This window comes from Rhizoctonia solani, chromosome 2 (assembly GCF_016906535.1).
Source record: "Rhizoctonia solani chromosome 2, complete sequence".
In the NCBI taxonomy this organism is placed as follows: Eukaryota; Fungi; Basidiomycota; class Agaricomycetes; order Cantharellales; family Ceratobasidiaceae; genus Rhizoctonia; species Rhizoctonia solani.
Window position 1 is genome coordinate 1,768,459 of NC_057371.1, and position 19,856 is coordinate 1,788,314.

The 19,856-nt window shown below is 50.5% G+C and overlaps 8 protein-coding genes across 8 annotated transcripts; 3 read left to right on the top strand and 5 right to left on the bottom strand.

The window, feature by feature from the left end:
- Positions 1-55: 55 nt before the first annotated feature.
- RhiXN_05190 (SHNi-TPR protein) lies at positions 56-1,683 on the top strand (the record flags this gene model as incomplete). Its single annotated transcript, XM_043325006.1, has 6 exons — positions 56-69; positions 125-298; positions 369-517; positions 586-882; positions 941-1,290; positions 1,339-1,683. 6 exons carry the CDS (start codon positions 56-58, stop codon positions 1,681-1,683), a joined length of 1,329 nt encoding a protein of 442 aa, XP_043177425.1.
- A 1,689-nt stretch (positions 1,684-3,372) lies between these two features.
- On the bottom strand, positions 3,373-7,501 carry RhiXN_05191 (symplekin; the record flags this gene model as incomplete). Its single annotated transcript, XM_043325007.1, has 15 exons — positions 3,373-3,729; positions 3,785-3,894; positions 3,957-4,188; positions 4,247-4,526; positions 4,603-4,858; positions 4,916-5,016; positions 5,067-5,224; positions 5,278-5,353; positions 5,405-5,972; positions 6,148-6,345; positions 6,404-6,591; positions 6,640-6,767; positions 6,843-7,013; positions 7,076-7,185; positions 7,258-7,501. 15 exons carry the CDS (start codon positions 7,499-7,501, stop codon positions 3,373-3,375), a joined length of 3,177 nt encoding a protein of 1,058 aa, XP_043177426.1.
- Positions 7,502-7,658: 157 nt separating this feature from the next.
- RhiXN_05192 (V-type H+-transporting ATPase subunit G) lies at positions 7,659-8,220 on the top strand (the record flags this gene model as incomplete). Its single annotated transcript, XM_043325008.1, has 4 exons — positions 7,659-7,661; positions 7,719-7,788; positions 7,845-7,945; positions 8,044-8,220. The coding sequence occupies 4 exons, from the start codon at positions 7,659-7,661 to the stop codon at positions 8,218-8,220; spliced, it is 351 nt and encodes a 116-aa protein (XP_043177427.1).
- Positions 8,221-8,684: 464 nt separating this feature from the next.
- On the bottom strand, positions 8,685-12,257 carry RhiXN_05193 (Fungal Zn(2)-Cys(6) binuclear cluster domain; the record flags this gene model as incomplete). Its single annotated transcript, XM_043325009.1, has 13 exons — positions 8,685-9,298; positions 9,568-9,691; positions 9,865-9,940; positions 10,029-10,257; positions 10,309-10,384; positions 10,432-10,586; positions 10,670-10,808; positions 10,872-11,056; positions 11,103-11,495; positions 11,544-11,705; positions 11,756-11,801; positions 11,853-12,081; positions 12,133-12,257. The coding sequence occupies 13 exons, from the start codon at positions 12,255-12,257 to the stop codon at positions 8,685-8,687; spliced, it is 2,553 nt and encodes an 850-aa protein (XP_043177428.1).
- A 579-nt stretch (positions 12,258-12,836) lies between these two features.
- On the bottom strand, positions 12,837-13,284 carry RhiXN_05194 (60s Acidic ribosomal protein; the record flags this gene model as incomplete). Its single annotated transcript, XM_043325010.1, has 3 exons — positions 12,837-12,878; positions 12,932-13,072; positions 13,126-13,284. The coding sequence occupies 3 exons, from the start codon at positions 13,282-13,284 to the stop codon at positions 12,837-12,839; spliced, it is 342 nt and encodes a 113-aa protein (XP_043177429.1).
- Positions 13,285-13,500: 216 nt separating this feature from the next.
- Positions 13,501-14,551, top strand: RhiXN_05195 (ribosomal protein S19; the record flags this gene model as incomplete). The annotated part of the gene is made up of 9 exons (XM_043325011.1): positions 13,501-13,683; positions 13,747-13,866; positions 13,924-13,932; positions 13,987-14,103; positions 14,145-14,180; positions 14,245-14,299; positions 14,362-14,418; positions 14,474-14,483; positions 14,536-14,551. The coding sequence occupies 9 exons, from the start codon at positions 13,501-13,503 to the stop codon at positions 14,549-14,551; spliced, it is 603 nt and encodes a 200-aa protein (XP_043177430.1).
- A 202-nt stretch (positions 14,552-14,753) lies between these two features.
- RhiXN_05196 (GNAT family acetyltransferase) lies at positions 14,754-18,620 on the bottom strand (the record flags this gene model as incomplete). Its single annotated transcript, XM_043325012.1, has 14 exons — positions 14,754-14,973; positions 15,043-15,311; positions 15,385-15,593; positions 15,659-15,766; positions 15,818-16,100; positions 16,157-16,276; positions 16,327-16,401; positions 16,456-17,217; positions 17,264-17,590; positions 17,648-17,929; positions 17,983-18,163; positions 18,204-18,323; positions 18,372-18,463; positions 18,516-18,620. 14 exons carry the CDS (start codon positions 18,618-18,620, stop codon positions 14,754-14,756), a joined length of 3,153 nt encoding a protein of 1,050 aa, XP_043177431.1.
- A 333-nt stretch (positions 18,621-18,953) lies between these two features.
- RhiXN_05197 (NADH-ubiquinone oxidoreductase complex i, 21 kDa subunit domain-containing protein) lies at positions 18,954-19,732 on the bottom strand (the record flags this gene model as incomplete). The annotated part of the gene is made up of 6 exons (XM_043325013.1): positions 18,954-19,017; positions 19,071-19,083; positions 19,152-19,223; positions 19,282-19,374; positions 19,430-19,531; positions 19,588-19,732. The coding sequence occupies 6 exons, from the start codon at positions 19,730-19,732 to the stop codon at positions 18,954-18,956; spliced, it is 489 nt and encodes a 162-aa protein (XP_043177432.1).
- Positions 19,733-19,856: the final 124 nt, after the last annotated feature.

Here is a 19,856-nt window from a genome sequence, read left to right on the forward strand (position 1 = left end):
CCTCTCAAACGCGTCGCGACTTTCTTTGTGTCCCATCCTCGATTGTTCCAGCATCATGTCTGCCGAAGAGTAAGTTATTTACACTCAAGCCGTGTATTATTCATTTCTTACATGTTATCTATAGGTCTACAGTTTCTAGGCCTGAAATTGAGCAAGCACTAGTTGCTGGTACGATCGAGACCAAGACCAAAGGAGAAGATGCGACGGTCGAGTCAGAAGTCGAGATTGCCAAGCGAGCATTTGCTCTCAAAAACTACGAGGAAGCTGTAGATCACTATGCGACTGCTCTGGAACTTGCGTGAGTAGTATTGGTAGGGTACAACCCAAGAGCGATTGGAATGCTAAGGTTTTTGTTGCCTGGTCTCCAGACGAAACGAGTACGGCGAAGACACGGTTCCGTTTGCGGACCTATTGTTTGTATATGGACGTGCGTTAATTGAGAATGCTACTTCTCAAAATACAGTACTCGGAAAAGATAAAGATGACGATGAAACCGCGAAAGAGTCTGATGCTGCAGGTATGCTATTTTGTCCTGACACGTCACGTCTCAAGGCTGTGGACTATGGACTAATAAGGATGCTTCAGGCACTTCTGGTGATTCTAAGACTCAACCCGAGAATGGGCGCATTTACTTTGGTGATGGAGCAAGTAGTGATGGTGAAGGTGTGGGGGACGAAACCGTCGACACTGCTGCAGGTGATTTATCCGCAGTTCAAGAGGAAGGAGGGGAAGAGGGAGCAGATGAACCCGAGGATGACTTCAATGCTGCATGGGACGTACTCGATCTTGCGCGAACTATTTACGATAAACAAGAGGGGGATGACATGAAACTAAAGCTCGCCGAGACGTACATGAGTTTGGGTGATGTCTCAATGGAAACCGGTACGCCCTTTGGTTGTCCAACTGGCTATTTTATCCTAACATCATTTTGGCTATTTAGAAAAGTTTGAGCAGGCAATTTCGGACTATACATCTGGCTTGGCCATTAAAACGCAGCTTTTGCCGTTTTATTCGCGTCAGGTGTGCGAGGCGCATTATCGATTGGCTTTGGTACTCGATCTTACCCCGAACAAAATGAGTGAGAGTATACGTCATATTGAGCAAGCCATATCAAGCCTCCAAGCACGCGTGACAGTCATTAAAGATCGACTCGAGAGCCCACCAGATATCAATGGGAAGGGAAAAGGAAAAGGAATCGCTATAAATGATTCCATCGAAACGATGGACGAAAAGCAATTGAAGACAGAACTCAAAGATGTTGAGGAGCTCTTGAAGGACCTGTCAACCAAGGTAGGTGAACCGACTGAGAAGTCTGCCCCAATCTAAATTGGATTCCAGCACGAAGACATGAAAGTCGCTCCAGAGCCGCAGAATCAAACACTGAACGAACCATCAGTGAACGAAACGGAGGGGGTCAAGAAAGCCTTGGATGATTGGCTCAAACCATCCCTTCCTGTGGCAGAAGTCCCACCCCAGATGGATGGTCCTGTAAACGATCTTTCCAAGCTGGTCAAGAAGAAAAAGAAACCGGCGGCAAATGCTGCACCAGAAACTGAAGGTGACGGATCAGGAGTGGCGCCAGTTACGGTTGCCGCCGGCAAAAGGAAGGTGGAGATAGAAGAGGTGCATGATGAGCCCAGTCCTGTAGAGAAAAAGGCCAAACTGGTTCCTGAGTCGACGTGATGTCTTATTACCTATGTCGTTGTATGGTTTGAGGAATGATATTTATTAAGGATAAGTCTTAATTCGTCCAGAAAGCAATCTGTGGTATAAGTGCAACAATGCTATAGTATGATTTCAACCTTGCATTTGGTTCTCAAGTTTAGGGTTAGGCCTTGCCAAACTCGTAAAAAAAAGGAGAGCCCGGCCAGCCCGAGGGCCAGCACAGGTCAGGAAAAGATTGAGACAGTGCCTAGCCCGATGGACTAGACAAGATGCAGGTGCCAGCTGTTAAGTCCGAGGTGGACGCCGTGCTATGGCCGGCCCCCACACCTCATGCCCACAAGTACATGAAGGCAGACATGCCGTCAAGGTAAGTATGAAGATTTCAGTGACCATTCCTCCTAGTATTTATACCGTCACCCCGTGGTCCGTGCGCAGCTGACCCGGAAGCATTTTGTGGGTATTGACAAATTGGTCTGACCGGTGCATTTGGCTGGCCAGTTGCAGAACATTGACCAATATACACGCACGTATACACACCATACTTTTGGTAGGTTTAATACCCATAACCATCGCGGCAGCCACTACTTATTCAATTGTCTATCTCTGATTGTTGACACACAACTGGTTAGTCTGAAAGACGCAAGATTGCTCCTGGCAGCCGAGCTTTCGTTCACCGCAGCCAATAGACACGAAGAAAGCAAGGTTCTACGGCGTAGTTATACCGTACTATACTATCACATGTAGCTACAACTCATGTATATAGTAAAAGGAGTAAAGCATTCAGGTAAAATTCCCCGCAAGTATCCGCGTGGGCGCTTTGGGTTGTCCAGTCGGCTCTCGAATTACTGCCGTTGGAGCCGAACTCGCACTTGCCTGTCATTGTGTCGCCTCGTATGGAAAAGCTGACTTTAGCACCGATATTCTTAATAACGGTGATCCACACTTTGGCACCTATGTCCAGAACCTCCTGCGCATATAGTGCCCCAAAAGTGTAGCTTGGCTGCTCATGGCTTGGAACAACGTTAACGAGTCACAAGGACTCACATCTATGTTGGTTCAAATCCCCCTAGCCCAATATCCCTCTCATGCAAATGTACTCCTTGCGTATTTTTAGTCCCCTCCCCTAAAGTTAGCATTGACCTTGATTTCCACTGAAATGTCTTGTGCAACCCTCGATAACCGAGTTCTCATTGGTTCCTTAAGGTCTTGCACATCGTCTCTTTGAGGAAATACAGGCGACCGGAAGGTCTCGGCTTACCCTCTCCGTGCGCGCCAGTTCTCTCGCCACGACATCGATGTCACGTAGGCTATAAGTGCCGTAATGGGCTTAGATCTAAACGAAAAGGTGCTCGGGGGCGACAGATATCGATGGGATTGAATTGTAGGGCAATGTTGATGATCGAGACCTAGTTGAAGAGGATCCTGGGCATATTCACTCGTCTGGTGATTTTTTACAGCACTAAACGAGTACTCAATAGCCGGGTCCTGCACGCAAAACGGAGGGAGCCGAGCCGCCCAGAAAAAGGTTATTCCACACTGCCGGCGGCTTTACGCGCCAAGCCCAAACAGATGATCCCCCCGCACAGACCTAATTAAGGAACCCATGTAAATATTTAATTGTATTAAACAGACAGAAAAAGACACAGTGAATGTCGGTCGCTCTACAGGAAAAATACAATCGAAAAAGAAGTAATCTCGCATACGGAATCAAGCAGCATCACCCTGAGTGGTAGGTGGAGCAGAGTCCGGCGGCGCCGCAGATGGGGGTGGGTCCGGCTGGTCGCTGAATACCTCCAGTAACCGGGCTTTGGGACCCGCTCTACGTACCACGTATTCACGTAAATCCTCCTTGAGTGCCGGCTGTTTGGATATGAGTTCTTTTAGCTGTTCACGCGGAAGTTGAAGTAGCGCTCCAAAGCTCGCTGGGGCAATAACCTTTGCACATCGTATGAATCCCTCCCACAGGGGCGGATTGGTCCAGATCTTCTTTGTGATAAGCCGTGAGAGGAGTGTGGTCGAGACGAATCCCACCAGATTTTTGTAGGTTGTAACCGCTTGGATGACCTGGTGTGGCTATAAGCAAGCCGAATTGCGAGGTGGTGGGTAAAGTGCTACTTACCGTGCGCAAAAATAACGTAGGAAGCGTTGCCGAGTCCAACAATTGTTGCATCACCGCGGCAAGAACATCCGAGCGGAAAACATCCACGATTTGGAAGCATATACCGATAGCTTTACGATCCGATCCCCATCAGTTTAGTACACGCATACATAGACATACTCAAAACACACACCTTCCATAGCGGGTTTAATGCCTATTTCTTTATCTTCGTGGAGTAGCACCATCAGATCCACAGGTGTGAGCTGCTCGCTCTGTTTCATCCTCGGCTGGTTCGACGACCCCTTGGTGAAGCTTTCCGGCGGCGCCGCCACTATCGCTTGGAATGCTGACTTGACCAGCGCCTTTGGTTCGGGTTTGCCGTTAAGCATGGACACAATGCGTGGAAGGTTTTTCACGATATCCGGCTGTATTCCAAGCGATCAGTGTTTGTGCTCAATGCGGGGTGCAAAATCCGATACACACCTTGTCCATTTCACCAATAATAGGCATCAAGAACCTCGCGTCTAGATTACGCTCAGAGATGAGCTCTTTGACCAGAGCCACAAGATTGGCATTCGGGCGCCCGTTCTCGGTCAAGATCTTGATTATTCGTAGGATGAGAGATTCGGCACCGGGTTCAAATGTCTTGATCAGGGATAACAATTTCGCGTTGGTAGGTCCTAGCGATCGAACGAGTGGCGCTAGTAGATCTTGCATCGCTTCTTGGACTGTGGTTTCCATATGTACATATGCCGCAAAGATTCTGCGTGAATTTTTTTTTTTAAATTAAGCGTGCGTCATGTTTGTGGGGAGAGAGAGGACTATATGGTATAACTTACTCGTCTAGGAATGCTGGCACGCGGACCGACAATGCAAACATCAATTCCACATGCTGAATAACCTCTGCCTTCCTGGCTGGCAATTGCAATTTGGGAGGTAGATACCGAGGAAATTCGTGCTCTTCGAACGGGTGCTGCCCTTCTTGAAGTTGCCCGAGTAATTTCTTCGCAAAGGATGTGATTTCCGTATTCATAGGTTCCACATCCGGGACCCAACGTCGGACCGTATTGATTGCCGCGTTCCGAGTGACTTTTTCTACCCGTATACCATAGGGGTTAGAATCTCATTGCATGTGGCATGAAGAAGACGTACCAGGGTGAGCTGTCAAATCAAGTAGTATGCGCATGGCTTCGGGTCGTACAGGCGGTCGAAGCTGGATGAATTCCCTGAGCGCAGCAAAGCCAATGCCCATCCTATGACGAAATGAGCAAATAGATGTGGGTTTATGCAAGCAAATACGTACTGCTGAGGAGTTTCAGCCAACTCACGGCATAACGAGAGAACGTTCGACGGAACCGAGGGCAATTCCATCAAGAACTTGGCGAACGTCTTGTCCTTGGGCTCGAGACGTGCTTTCAGGGAAGAAGCTAATCGACCAAGCCAGATGTCGTATTGTCGCTCCTAGATCCTGGTGTTGGTTGTGTGAAACTGACCTAGCAAATTGTGTTGCTTACCCTCGAAGGATCATGCTTGGCTTGGATCCGATCATTGTACCATTCTTCATTCATCCACACGATAGCCAGTCGTATTCTATCCAACCAGATTAGTCGAGCCTAGCAAGCTTCGATTCACCCAACTCACCGGCCATTGAAATCACCCAACAAATAATCCAACAACATCTGACGCATGCCATCTTCCCTAAATGCCAAATTATGCACCAGCGCTCGGTCATCTCCACCTTCGTCCTTGACCCGACCTCCGTTCGCACCCCGGCTGATCATCCGGACAATCAAGAGCATCCACATTTCTTCCGGGGGCAACCCAACAGCCACTTCGCTCCCTCCCTTGACGTCCCGTCCCAGCACCTCTTCGCCAGCATCCCAAATCCGAGCCACGCTCGACTTGACCAGCCCGTTGCGAGCCGCGTCGGATAGGTCCTTGGGCGCGGGCAGCGAAAACGCAGACGGGTCGAGCGGGGCGACTTGAGTTTGGTCTTCCTCGGCTTCAGCTTGGGCTTGGGCAGTGGCATTCAGCTTGTCCGGTTCGTACTCGAGGTCGTCGTCGTCAATGTCCATCTTGAGCGGGTCGAGGGGTTCTTCTTTGATTGCGGGCTCTGGCTCGGTCGGTTGTGCTTCCACCTGGGATTGGGATTCGAGTTGAGAAGCCGAGACGGGGAGTTGGGGAGTTGGCGCAACGAGCGGCGGGCCATCTTGTTGTACCACGATGGAATCGGAGCAGGAGGGATACCAACGCCCCGACTCAAAAATACTCTCCTAGCCGCAATCGCACTCGCCAACCGCTCATCCGACAGCACCGCCAAGTTTGCGATCAAAATATCAATCACAAGGGGCAAAGGCAGAGTCGAAAAGTCGAAATTGGCAAACGTCGAGGTCGGGGGTCGACTGGAGTGGGGATATTGGGCGGGGTGGGTACGGGCGTCGGTTCGAGTTTGGTCCGTTTGGCAGCTTCGTTGGCAGCTTCTGCCTCGAGCGCGCGTTTTCGTCGCGCTTCTTGTGCAGCTGCTTCCATGCGTGCGGTTTGAGCTTGGATCGCGTCTGCAATGTCGCGTGCGTATGGTGCGCCTTGGGGACTCCTGGTGGAGAAGTTAGATAATCAATAATGTATGGTTTTGGGACTCACTTGTAATATGGTGCAAAAGAATCTTGATTGACTTTTCGACACTCCGTACGCTCATTGGGGATTGACCAGTCATCGCAACTTGGGGTGTCCATTTTAAAACGGCCTGAATGACAATACCTGAAAGTGTAGGACGCAGCTTGAACAAGGCTGCCAAGGTATTAATCAAAGCCGACAAGATATCCGCGTTACTGCACAATGCTCAGTACGATCGACAGCCCGTTGAAACCGACACTCACCTAGAGGTATACAAGATCATAATACACTTTTTGAGCAATTCCCCACCCTCAGTCTCAAGTGCCTGAGCAGACACAAACGGATGATCGGTCGGACACATGGACAAGTTCGGGTCACCCTTGTTCTGAAGCTGGACCAGAAAAAAAAATAGACGAGAAAGATTATCAATGTATTGCTCAATAAGGATATATACTTGGTGCTGTACTACCCTGGGATCATTGACACCACGAGTCTGAACCAATATCGCGCGCTGCATGAACTTTATGGCACTGAGACGGATTCCGGCGGGGAGTGATGTGTCGTCGACCATGGCGAGAATGCGAACTTTGGCGGCTGAGATTGATCCCATTGCTGGCGCGCAGAGCGGTTGGCGCAGCTATTAAAAAAGAGGCCCGAGTTAGAATCAATTCAAACAGAAAAGTAGATGACGCACAAGACTCGGAAGAGTAGTGGGTAAGAGGCCGAGAGACAATGAATTCCTCCCTTGATATACACCGTCGCCTGTTCATTCAATAAAGCAATCTGCGCATCCAACGTAGACGACGCAACTATAACAAAACAAAACAAAAAAATTAATCAAATCAACTCTCCTTGTCTCCTCACACGACTATCATACTCACTCTGAGCTCTGTTCTCAACTACCAACGACGACTGCGAGAGACCGAACAACAACAAATCCATCATCCATTGCTTAATCACAGATTCCCCAGCCTGGGCAAGAATACGGGGCGCAAGCGTGGTCAGGAATATAGGAACGGTCGACTGCTGTTGCTCAAGCACAGTCCGTAGCTCGCTCAGAATTTGAATTTGCTCGGTGGAACCGGCGGGAGCGTTGAGCGCTGCATTAAACGCGTTGGGATCCATTATTGTCTATCATGCGTGTCGTTGTTTTGTCTGTCGTGCCACTTGGGCGGAGCGCCCCCCCAAGTGTAAACATATCGGCGCTTAGCTTGGTTGGCGGCGCTTAACCCCTGCATGCCCAAAGCGGGAGTGGTTCTCCTATTCTGTTCTGACGTCGACCATGGTGAGTCTCGATTTCGACTGACACGCGATTGGATAGTGTTAATTGTAAACGATATAGTCTTCCCAAGTGCAGCGACTTCTTGAAGCCGAGCAAGAGGCAGCCAAGATCGTCCAGGACGCCAGGCAATGTACTATGCTTTTCGCTCGCCTCATTCGATATTATGGGGCACTAACACCGCAACAGATCGTACCCAGAAACTCAAAGACGCACGTACCGAAGCCGCCAAAGAAATCGAGGCCTACAAGAAACAGAAGGAAGAGGAATTCAAATCGCTAGAGGGACAGGTCAGCCCCCCTACCCCTTTAATTCATACACGACCCCCCGCCCCCATCATTCCACCATATACTCATATTTACATCCCACTCACGCGTCTGGATAACAGAGAGCCGGAAACACCTCGAACGCCCAAGACGCAGTCGACAAGGATACCGAAGCCAAGATCGCGGCCATCAACGACGCCTACGCGAAACAAAAGGACGGTGTCGTGCAGAAGCTCTTGGATCGCGTCGTGCTCGTCAAGCCCGAGCTGCATCGCAATTTGACCAAGCTGGAGGCGTGATTGGGTTTAGATGAGGTTATGCTAATGTCAATCCTTAATTAACCCCCCTTTTATTGTCGTAAGTCATCTCGTGTTTGATGTCATGGCTCGCGAAACTTAAAACACATGATATATATAAAAAGATCCATTTCAATTTACACAATCAGTAAATAGACCATATTCATAAGAGAGACTCCAAGTCGAACAGACTGCACCGAATCATTCACCCGCGTGCACACACACTGAAGAAAGGTATCGTTGAACAAGCAGGATATTGATAGTACACGTTACTGCATGCCACAAGAAATCCAAACCGACTCGGGAAAAATGAGATGAAGGAAAAAAAAAATTAGAATACATAGCAAGGGGGGGAGCCATCCAAGAAATGTGCAATCAAGCAGCATGTAGGTCAAGGGCGCGGGGAGTGTGTGTATATGTAGGAAGGGGGGGTGATGAGCAAAGAGCCCAAGGGCGGAAAGCGAGATTTATCCACCCTTGACATCCGCACTGACCCCGCTTGCGTTTTTCAATTCATCTTCAAGCCACGGTAGCCCGCGTGGTATTCCTCTTCGTCGATCAAGAGGGGGCAGAGTGTGCATTGCCGTGTCCCCACCTCCGCCCCCAGTCGTAGGAGGCCCAGTGCTCTGAGACAACGGTATGCCGAGGCTAGCATGGGACAAGGGCGAATGTCCCGAATTGGTCTGAGGTAACGGAAGTCCCAAGCTGCTCGGCGGCAACGGGAGCCCCCCGCCGCCGTTGCCGCCTCCCGGACCAGGCGGAGGGTGCATATGCACAAACGACTGCAAGGGGGGCAACGTCACATGGGAAGCAGAAGAAGAAGAAACAGAAGACGAAGACATCATCATCGTCTGTGGCGGACGAGGCGAGGGCGGCGGAGGCGTCGGGGTCGTCGAGCCGGGCTCTTGGCTGGGTTTCACGCTCGCGCACCACACGCGCCGGAATTCGGGGTTGATGAGCTCGGCGAGGGAAACGCCCCACTGTTGTTGGAACTCGGTGCACCACTCGGTTACGTGCGGGTCCGGTTGGGAAGAGGCAAGTGCGGCGCGGTAGCGGACGACGGCCAAAAGTGGGGTTGCAGCTGGATTCGAAAGTGATTAGAACCCGTGTGGAAGTTGAGGGGCGGAATCGCGACAATCAAGATGAGAAGAATGTGTGATCAGGAGCGGAACGAGTATGCGATCAGGGTAGGCGCAGCAGACATGTACGGCGCATCAGTCCAAGGGCACACCGCCAGGGCGCGCCATCAGAGATGAGAAAAGGAAATTGTGGAGAGGGCGGAACCAATCAAGGTTGAAAGCGGAATAGGAGTCTACCCCCAAGCAGCGACAGAGAAGAAAAATGACTCACTCCATATGCTCAGCCGCCCGCGGCTGCCCAGCGAACCAAGAATAATAGTTAGATTGTCAAGTGCACGTTGTTGACGGGCAGTGTGAACCCGGGCTGCTTCCCGATTAGGCATGACCTCGAGTAGCTGCGATCCCACCACCACCACGTTGAAAGATGATCACCGAGTAGGAATCGGGTGAAAGTCCCGACGGTTAGAGCCGCGGCCGCATCGAACCACAATCGCATATTCAAAAAAAAAAAACGACAGATCCAGAAATAAGCCGAGGTGACTTAGCGAAAGACTCTAAAAACACGCACCTCATGCAGGCCTAAAACAGAACATTCCGCCAACGCGTGCATGTAGGCGTACGACCATCCGCCGATGGACGCACCGCTCTCAAGGGACTTCATTTGAACGTGCAATGTTTCATTGTTGAACCGTAACCGTTCAGGGAGCGACGATTCCCATGACTGCAACGCACTTGGTTAGGTAGGACAGAAACCAAGGAAAGAGGACTTGCGTGTAAACATGCTCGGAATGGGCAATAGTGTCCGCCGTGACCGCGTCTCCAGGCCCGGGCGGACGACCCTTCTTGTTGAGCTCGGTGATTTGGCTCATGACGGTACTGTATATCCACGTAACGCGCACGAGATGGCCCAGTTCGCCTGTGGATGAGATCTTGGTCTGAGCCATTGGGAATTGGAGATACTCTGAAAAAGAAGCTCGAGGTCAAGATCTCCAATACCAAGATAGGGACGCACCAGGCGGATTATCTCCGCGCAACCCAAACTCAAAGCTCGCATCATCAACTGGTAGCCGGACCTTGAGTTGGCTGTCCTTGAATGTCATTGGCCGCGAGGTAAATGCCGAACTCAATGATTCACAACGTATAGAATCCAGAACGTGCGTCGGTGGCACTCGGCACTAACCCATTGCTCGAACGTGTCTCGTTCGGGAGTGGACGAGGAAGAGAGTGCGATGTTGGCCGGGTCATCCATGTTAGAAACACCGAGGTCTTTCATAATCTGAAATGCAAGACCTGGAGGAGGGGGGAAGGAAGCGAGGAAAATTAACTTTAGAAGCCGGGCCGATGAACCGCCGGATTGGAGTTTTAGGACTCACACATGTGCCGGTCGTTGGTGGCAGTGGGCCGACGCATGACACACTCGTGGAGGACGAGGAGACAGAGGGTCTGGGCGACTGCGAGGTCGGGACGCAGAGCCAACTGGCCGCCTTGATCAAAGAGCTCGGCATTTGCGGCCTAGAAGGGGGGGGATGAGAAACGGGTGATCGAACCGAGAGTTTGGCACAGAGGAACACGGACCTGGGCAAAGCGTTCTCCAGCGTGCCAGGACGGGTTGGTACGGATGGCTGGCCGAGACGAGTACGGAGCGGCGAGAGCAAATATACCGTTGAGTAGGGGCATAGGAACCTGGCCTTTGCTTAGGGCCAGCATAAATGTTGGGCGATGGAACATGAGGTTGGCAGGGTGTTGGTTGGCGAAGAAGACTAAAGGGGGATTAGTGGGTGAAACGAGCAAAACAAGGATACATACGATTGACGAGCTCTCTGGCCAGATGGGGCTCAATGTCGAGGACGCCCTTGTCTCCAGAAAGACGACCGATGCCTGACCTGGGAGAGACTATGTTTAGACCGGGATAGAGACCGCGCTCAGCGGGGTCCGGCGGGGGGAAAGACTCGTAGCGACGACGACTGCGACGAATGTCGTCTTCGCTCTCTGGCTCACGGCGATAGTATGGGTAATAGTCCCATGCAGGGGGAGGATTGATGGGAGTTGCAAACGGACGCGGAGGTTGTTCGGGACGGATGTGATGATGGCCAGGGATAGGAACCGGCCGGTGCTGGTGGTCTGCTAGCTGAGGCATGGGAGACGAGGGAGTGGTGGCATACAAGGGGCCTGTGCGGTCATCGGGCGCGTGATATTGGCCTGAATTGAGGAATGAGCGGGAAATAAGGAATAAATGGGATTAAATACCATGGGTCATGAGGTGTGCGACAGAGACGGAATGCCTGCGTGGGCGGTTGGTGGCATGGTGTTCCTCTTCGTGTTCGCGGCTGCGTGGGGGAGGGACTACGCGTCCGTTGGCATCGGTGTAGACGCACTGCTTGCCGGCAAAGTCGCAGTTTGCACACGGGGCTACGCGGGGGGTCAGACCAGAAAATGAGACTAAATGGGGATATACTCACACGTGCCATCGCACCGACGCTTGCTCTTGTGGCATGAATCGCATGCCTGGGATGGGTGAGTGGGTGCCATGTGTGTGTACAAGTATATGTACATTACCTTGGAGAGGCGTTTGCGCTTTCCGCGTGCTGGGGCTCCTGGGCGGGGCATATTGAGGCTGGGAGCAGGACTGCCGCTGCGGTCGTCGTCGGTGATGCTTGTACGCAGAGAGACAGCGTCAGTGTCTTCTGGAAAGTAGCGCCGGGCCTCGAAGATAGACGAGCCAGACACACTCGGTGTCGATGGGGACGGTGGTCGGGCGCTAGCAGTACTGCTACTAGCAGATGTACTTGCGACGCAGATGCAGAGTTGCCAATAGTACTACCAGCACTACCCCCACTTATCCGTCCACCAGATATGGTTGGGAATGGGAGATTCGGGAGATTCGCCTTCGCCATCAATGTCGTGGTAAGAACAGGACGATGGCCCATTCCATGTTTCAAATCCCAATTTCAACTCCCCCATCTACTCCTCATGCCGCCGGTCCCACTCCCGCACAAGCCGCACTTCCTCCCCTCCTTCAAGCCCTCAGATCTACCCGTTTCTCCATACAAATCGTTCCCTATACTCTATTCTTTCCCATCATCATCTCCCCTCTGTTCCCACTCGACTCTGATCACTACTACGCCCGCGTTCTGGTCCTGTCTCGACCCAGTACACGGGATCCGATGATGTAAAATCCATCTCGAATCCACTTCTCACTCTGCTCCTGGGTCCTGTGACTCTTTCCCGCCCACAAACACTTCTGTCTTGACTGCTTTGCCGTCACTTGCCAGCTAGCCGCATCCCCGCCGCCGGCATCCCAATCTCCACTCGACGCCCCCCCTTTTACGGCATCTCTCCCATCTGGCTTCTCTTATCTCTATCGCCTTTTACCTCCGCGGACATCACCGCACATGGCAACACACGGAACCAATAGCCCCAGGGTCTTCGCTTCCGATCCCACTAATTAATACCACCAATCAATGATTATCCAACACATTTTTTTTGTTTTCATCATGTAACGAATACACCCATCATACATCAATGAATACAAATATGCCTCTAGTCGAACAGACCGAAGCCCATGTCGTCGTCGGATTCCTCCTGCAGGATAAATCAGTAATTGAATATGACCAGGTGTAATTCCTAGGACAAACCTTTTCCTCTTCCTTCTTCTCTTCCTTCTTCTCCTCTGCAGGTGCAGCTCCACCCGCAGCAGCAGCGGGGGCAGCTCCACCAGAAGCCACAGCGCCACCCGACGGGACGGACGCAAGCTTGGACGATCCCTCGGCAATCAACTAATTCCCGTAAATCAATGTATATATCATTTTATAATATTCCTCTGACTCACGGCATTGACGTCCTTGCCCTCGAGCTCGCTCAAGAGCTTGCTCAGGCGGTCTTCGTCGACATCGACAGCGCCGGCCTCAAGAACCTTCTTGATATCGTTGGCTCCAGGCGAGGCGTTTCCGCCAATCTGGAGGAGGAGGTAGGCAGCAATGTAACGCATCTATTTCCCCCTAATAAGTCCAAATCCTCGTCTCGCACATTGGAGAATTCAGGAACATACCTTGGTTTAAATTGAGAAATATAAAACGGCAGCCACAAATCACTACCACCGCAACCAACCCATAAGTCTAACTGCCTTTTGCATCTACGAAAAGGAGACCCACAATTTAATCCCACTGGGAAGACTTGAGGATTCTGACGTTGATACACGAAAAGGATGACCCAAATTTGCACCCGGCGACAATCATATACCCATCCGCCCTTCCATCCACTCACAAGGTCCTATACAGCTCCATCTACGCGTGGCGTACCGGATCCAAATCTATCCGATCCGGGTCCCCTCCCGACACCACACAACACACGATCGACGACGCAGAGAGCCGACCCCTTGAGCAAAATGGTAAATAAATTCGCAAAAATTGAGATTGAGAAAGGAGTGCTGATGGTCGTTTATCGCTGGTAGTCCGATAACGAGGTGACCGACCCCCAACTCGCCGCTGACCTCAAGAAGCGCCGCAGCTTCCGCACGTTCTCGTACCGCGGCGTCGAGCTCGAGAAGCTCCTTGACCTGAGCAATGAGGACGTGAGTCGATGTGTTACTGAAGTTCCCTATGTTAATTTACTAATCTTATGAACCCAGTTTGTCGAGGTAATAATACACGCACCCACGCATAATAACCAATCTAATCCAATGGGTTCTTAGCTCGTCCATGCCCGTGCCCGACGCCGGTTCCAACGCGGTCTCAAGCGCCGTCCGATGGGCCTCATCAAGAAGCTCCGTAAAGCCAAGAAGGAGGCTCCTCCCAACGAAAAGCCCGCAGTGTCAAGACGCACTTGCGAGACATGATCATCGTGCCCGAGATGATTGGCTCCGTTGTCGGCATTTACAACGGCAAGGTGCGTCACATTCACCCGGAATGAATGGCGTTGGATTTAATTTTTGATTTGGGGGATCGTGTAGGTCTTCAACTCTGTGGAGATCAAGCCCGAGATGACTGGCCACTACCTTGCCGAGTGTGAGTTTGGCTTGGCTTGCTTGGTGAAAGGAGTCTGATGTATGCGCTTTTTTGTTTGGCAGTCTCGATCTCGTACAAGCCCGTCAAGCACGGTCGTCCGGGTATCGGTGCGACTCACTGTACGTATTTCTTGCCCTTTTCCAAGGCGCCACTCATTAATAAATGATTTTTTAGCTTCCCGATTGTACGTCTATACTCGCGGTTTAACGTGTGACTGTGTACTAATTCCTGCACAGCATCCCTCTCAAGTAAACGAGACATCGATTGGGCTTGGTTCTCTTTTGCTTTTTGTACTATGCGTAGCACTAGCATGCCACTTTTTCTCCATGACATTATGTGAACTCTTATCCACCAAGGCAAACAAAAAGATCCGCATACATTTGATCGTTTTGAGCCTAATTACAAGTACAGCAAACAAAATAAGTAACAAAAAAGAACCAAGACAATATAATGTCTATTTTTTAGATCCTTTATTCGTCGATCGTCGATTCTTTTTTTTCGGCGCCTGCTGCTGGTCCGTCGCCTCGTCCCCCGCCCGTTTCTTCGCTCCAGCCTGGGCAGAGGATTTGAGAGAAACAACAGTCGACACGTCCTTTTTCCGGTTAGGATCCGCGAGCTTGGCCACATGCGCTTCAGCCTGGACCCAGTCAGCAGACGTATGATCAATTGCATACCTACCAAAAGGAAATATCAGCACCCACACACTTAGCCATGGGAATATCACCCCAAGGATTTGCTCTCACTTGGACAAATCAAGCGCATCGATCATTTCTCGCTGCTTGGCCTTGAGCTCGCGTGTAACCTCGTTCCCAGCCTCTTGGAGCTCTTCTTCAACCGTCTGAGCTAGCGGCTTCCAGTCCGTTCCGTCCGCTTTGGCGGGTGGCTGGGACGGCTGGGAAGGAATATCTGCTCCAAGGGATTCCTTGTGCAGGTTTTGCAGACGTGCGCAGATCTTTCGGATGGCTTTGACAAAGAGCGCGAGTGCTTGGTTGACAGGTATGTCCAACTCACTCTATTACACTTGTTAATTAGTCACATATTTTTTAGGCATGTAGAATTGGACTTGCCTCGACTTGTTCAATCACCTTGCGTTGCAGTCCTAGCGAGAGCATGATCGAACTCTGGATCGCATTGAGCTTCACGTCTGGTCCAAGTCTCTTCCCAAAATACAACGTCGCGAGTGTAGGAAGAAGATCAAGCACGACGTGGTAGTCGATTAGGCTATTTGAATATGCCTCGAGTCGTTTGAGATCGAACGGGGTAAGGAGGAAGTTTAGTTCCGTCAGGCCAATCTCTGTTCCCCAATGTTAGACCGGCTAGGCAGGTGTAAATCAGACAACTTGCCTGGAGCTGCTCGACCCGACTTTTGTTCAGTGTTGGCTATAGCCTCCAGGATACTCAACGCAGAAGCTGATCCAAATTCTCTAAATTGGAACGAAAGGAGCGTCAGGAACCGTCTCCTGAAATCTATATTCCGGTTTTAGCCTCGGCCTTGTCTCGACAGACTCGGAAGCCTACCTTGAGCAAACGCTCCTATCCAATGCTCTTCACCCTCCAACACATCTCCTAAATTCTTGACCATTACACACGTATTCTCTCCCGTCAGGTCACTCGTCGTTTGACGGAGATAAAGCGGGCAGTATCCCGCACGTTTCCAGAATCTGAGTAGTTGCGGCGACAAACCATAAGAGACGCCAACATAGTCAAGTACTTCGGGCTTGCGTTGAGACAGACGTTGAAGGAGCGGTGGCATTTGAGTAGCAGAGCGGACGGCAACCTTGTCGGTGAGAAGTGTGGCATTCTTGTGGGATGTATGCGTTAGCGTGAATCGAAATTGAATGTATGCAGTCAATTTACCGGATCGATGGTCGGGCGATAGTCTTCTTCTTGCGTTTCCTCCGGGGCTTCGTCGAGATTGAATAGTTCGCCATTATAAAATGACTCGAGAGCCTTGAGCGCCCGGCTGCCGTAACCCATCTGTTGAACAATAAGTGTTGAGCTGGAGCAGCCTGGAACCAACTACTCACGCTCGCATAATCAGGATGTGTCGCAATCCTCACGATTCGGGCGCCTGAAAGCTCTGCAAAGTTGTTATCTTGGAACTGTACAACAAATTCAATTCAAAGCAAGGCGACCGATGGGGGGAGGTTGCTTACCTGCTGGGATATTATCCATGGTATCAGGTCACCACCAGAGCGTAATCCACGGCTGAGGCTCTCTAGAATAGCTTGTTTGGATATATTGCCTTCTAGTGCAACCTGGAGTACGACTAGTGGGTCCGGGAGTGTGCTCTCGTCGTCCCTGAGTGGCGGGAGGAGGACGAAAAGGTGATGGGCTGGCGCATCGCTCATGAGTTGCAGATCGTTTGGGGAATTCTTGTAATGGCTGGAGACAAATAATGCCATCATGCGTTGAAGGAAAACCTCGGATGCTGGATTGTAGCTGAAGAGTGTATCTCTGTTTACGTAGAATAATTCGCACTGCGAAGGGTGCGGACAGCCCGAGCCGCTGATCCCCCGGGACACGACAGTTGCATCGAGGCACAGTACCGAGTGCAGCCACTTCTCAACCTTGTCCCCACTTCCATATCGGATAGGAGTCTCAAGCTTGATCTCCCGCAGTGTTCTCGCCTTGATACCCGAGCTGCCAGATGCCGCACTCTTTTTGGAATTGGATGCAGGAGCGAGGGAGTCATCGTTGCTTTTGGCAATGACTGGGCGTGTACTCTCTCGAAGCTGTTGAATAAGCTTCAGAGAAAGCGATCTGCCCGTACCTTCGTATCCGTTGATTGTCGATGCCATGAACACCAAATAGGGACCGAGCAGATTTCGGACTAATGGCAAGGGAATAGCAGCGGCCTCATCAATGATGACCAACTCCGCTTGCCCCAAGACGTGGGCATCTTGGGGTTGTATGTACTGATCCAAGTTAGAGCATGCCCGGTAGCCGACCCGTAGTACTCACTTGAATTGTCTGACGATGTTCCCTAAACACGTTAACCCTAACAATCGCCTTGTTGAAATCTGGGTTGGTGCTCTGAACAATATCATAGTCCAGGTGCTCTTCATATCCCAGCGCATCCATCCCTTTAAAGATGAAATCAAACAGTGTCTTTAAATTCTCCGGGCTAGGGCTAGTAACGAATATATTCGAGTAGCCATGCGCCAGCGAGGCCGCGATCGCCATTCCTAGTGCGGCTGATTTGCCTCGTCCACGAGCTGCAGTAAGCGCCACAGTCGACGATAGTGTCTTCTCGGCGATGGCTTCTACAAACGTCAAGAGCGCCTTGGCCTAAAACGTCATGAATTAATATAAACACTGCCCTACCAATCTAGATCGGATACCCACCTGATCCGTTGTTTTCGCAAGCTTGACCAGTTCACCTATAGGTTTGGTATCGGCCAAACTTTCTTTGAGCTCTGTCAGCTCATCCTCAATTTGCTTGCCCTTTCCTCTTTCTTCAGCCTCATCAATAGGTTCAATATCTTTCCCTCGTGAGATAGGTAGAACGTTCAACTCGTCATCGAGAACGAGGCAATCATCGCATGATGCCAGGGACAATATGAAGCGCTCGTTAAATCGGGCAACAACTGAATCGTGTGATGAGGTGCGGTATCGGGCATGAACGTCCTGGGCACACAAATTAACTAGGGGTGAAGATCAAGGAATGAGGCCATGCGTACCATGGACATGGTGTACAATTGCTTTAGCGAGGACATCGTCTTCAGGAGAAGCACCACCAGTCCTCCTCCCTCGACGGTTTCGATCGTGCGAGCGAGAAGATTCGGTGTAATAGCTTCAAAGTCTTGCAGAACGCACATTCCGTAGGTGTTACCGAGAACCTTGTGGGACTCCTTGTAGTACCTAATATCAGGTTAGCTTCTGCCGAGCACTTAGTGAAAACACTTGCGTGTATCGAATATCGGTAACCGTTACAAATATTTCGAATGGGTCCTGTTCGTTTGCTTCTCGTATCCCTCGCTTTACATCTCTCTTAATCTTGGCTTCACGTTTCTTGCGGTGACTGCGACCACATGAGCTTTGTATAGTGCTATCACACATCAGGGCATACCTTGTGAATCCCAAATCCTTCTTGTAGCACCACAATACCGAAGGCCGAGCAGACACCCGGGCCTGGGACAATAGAAAGTGAAGGTTTACAACCTATAAAACAAACTATAGCTCATTCATTCGCTTTGTTCTTTTGTGCACTCACTTGGTCTCTGCCTTTGTCTCCAACTAATACTATGAAAGAGCGGTGGTTCCTCTTTACATTGTTGTTAATAAGTATTGGTATTCTGTTGTCCAGCTGCTTTCTCATGGTGTGAATAAGGATGTGGTGGAGGAGACTAGAAATTTAAGATCAAATTCCTTACGTTGGTAATCTACATAGCACAGCCACATTGACTGATCGAAGTTCAGACGTCGAATGTAAAACAGGGAGCCCGATTGGAGGCCAGTACATCTATCTGTCGAATGTTCGAGCCGTATACCATAGAAGGTCCCGATTCAAGAGCTCTATATGCATGTTTGTTTCTCCGGCTCATTTATATCGTCCAAGATCTTTTCATGGGAGAGATGCTTTGCCAAATTGATGGATGTATTCAAAGGGAATGTGTACATGGGCCGGTGTGAGTACTGCTTAGTCTTCTCTCTATTCCTTGGCCTTATATTTCTCAGGATCAGTCCCATGATGAGGGTGCGACACAAAGTTGAACCTGAACCAGAAAGTGAGTGGGAGTATATTCTCAGATTTGTATAGTAGCCATACCATGGGATCGCAGCTGATAATAAGTGATAGGGAGGCAGTTTTTTTAGAGTTACGAAATGCGTATTGTATTGAATCACGTACCAAACTTCAGCTGGCTGAATGCTGAGTTACGGTGTGCCGCTCCTTGGATGAACGGAGGCATGTCCGACTCGCCTGGGCGTATGGAGTGATGGGCAAAGAGAAATAATAACAATCGTGCAGATATGCTCACCATATAGCGGCTTTCCAGCAGCGGCACGTGCAGAAAGCTCCTTGTAATCAAGTTGTTCCTCACGAGCGTTTTCTGACCATCCCCAGAACCGCACTGTCACAGGAACATTGAATGAATTGGTTGTATACCAGATATATGCAAGACTCACAAGAAGACCTCTGATACGCCAACAAGAAGCCTCCTACCGCGCCAACGAAAGTAATCATTTTGAGGGCAGGGCGCAAGTTGTGTCGTGAGGGGTCGATGCGCTCTGTAAATGCGATAAATTTAAGAAGATTTAGATAAGATATACAAGTTGCTGCGCACCATAGGTAAGAAGAGCCGCTGGTGCAGCAGCAGTTGCCCCAGCCCAGACAGCATAATCGCTAGGCCGGAAATAACGAACCACACGGCCAAATTGAGGGTCAGCGTCGAGGAGAGGATACGGGGTAGACGTCTGTTTTAAAGGCATCCTTCAAAGCATTGAATCAGATAAATTTTGCTATACTAGCAGCTATATACATACCTGGTTAATTTACCTGGTTGATTTACCAAGTGGTTGGCGGTGTGAAGTGAGGAGATCAAGGTGTAACGCA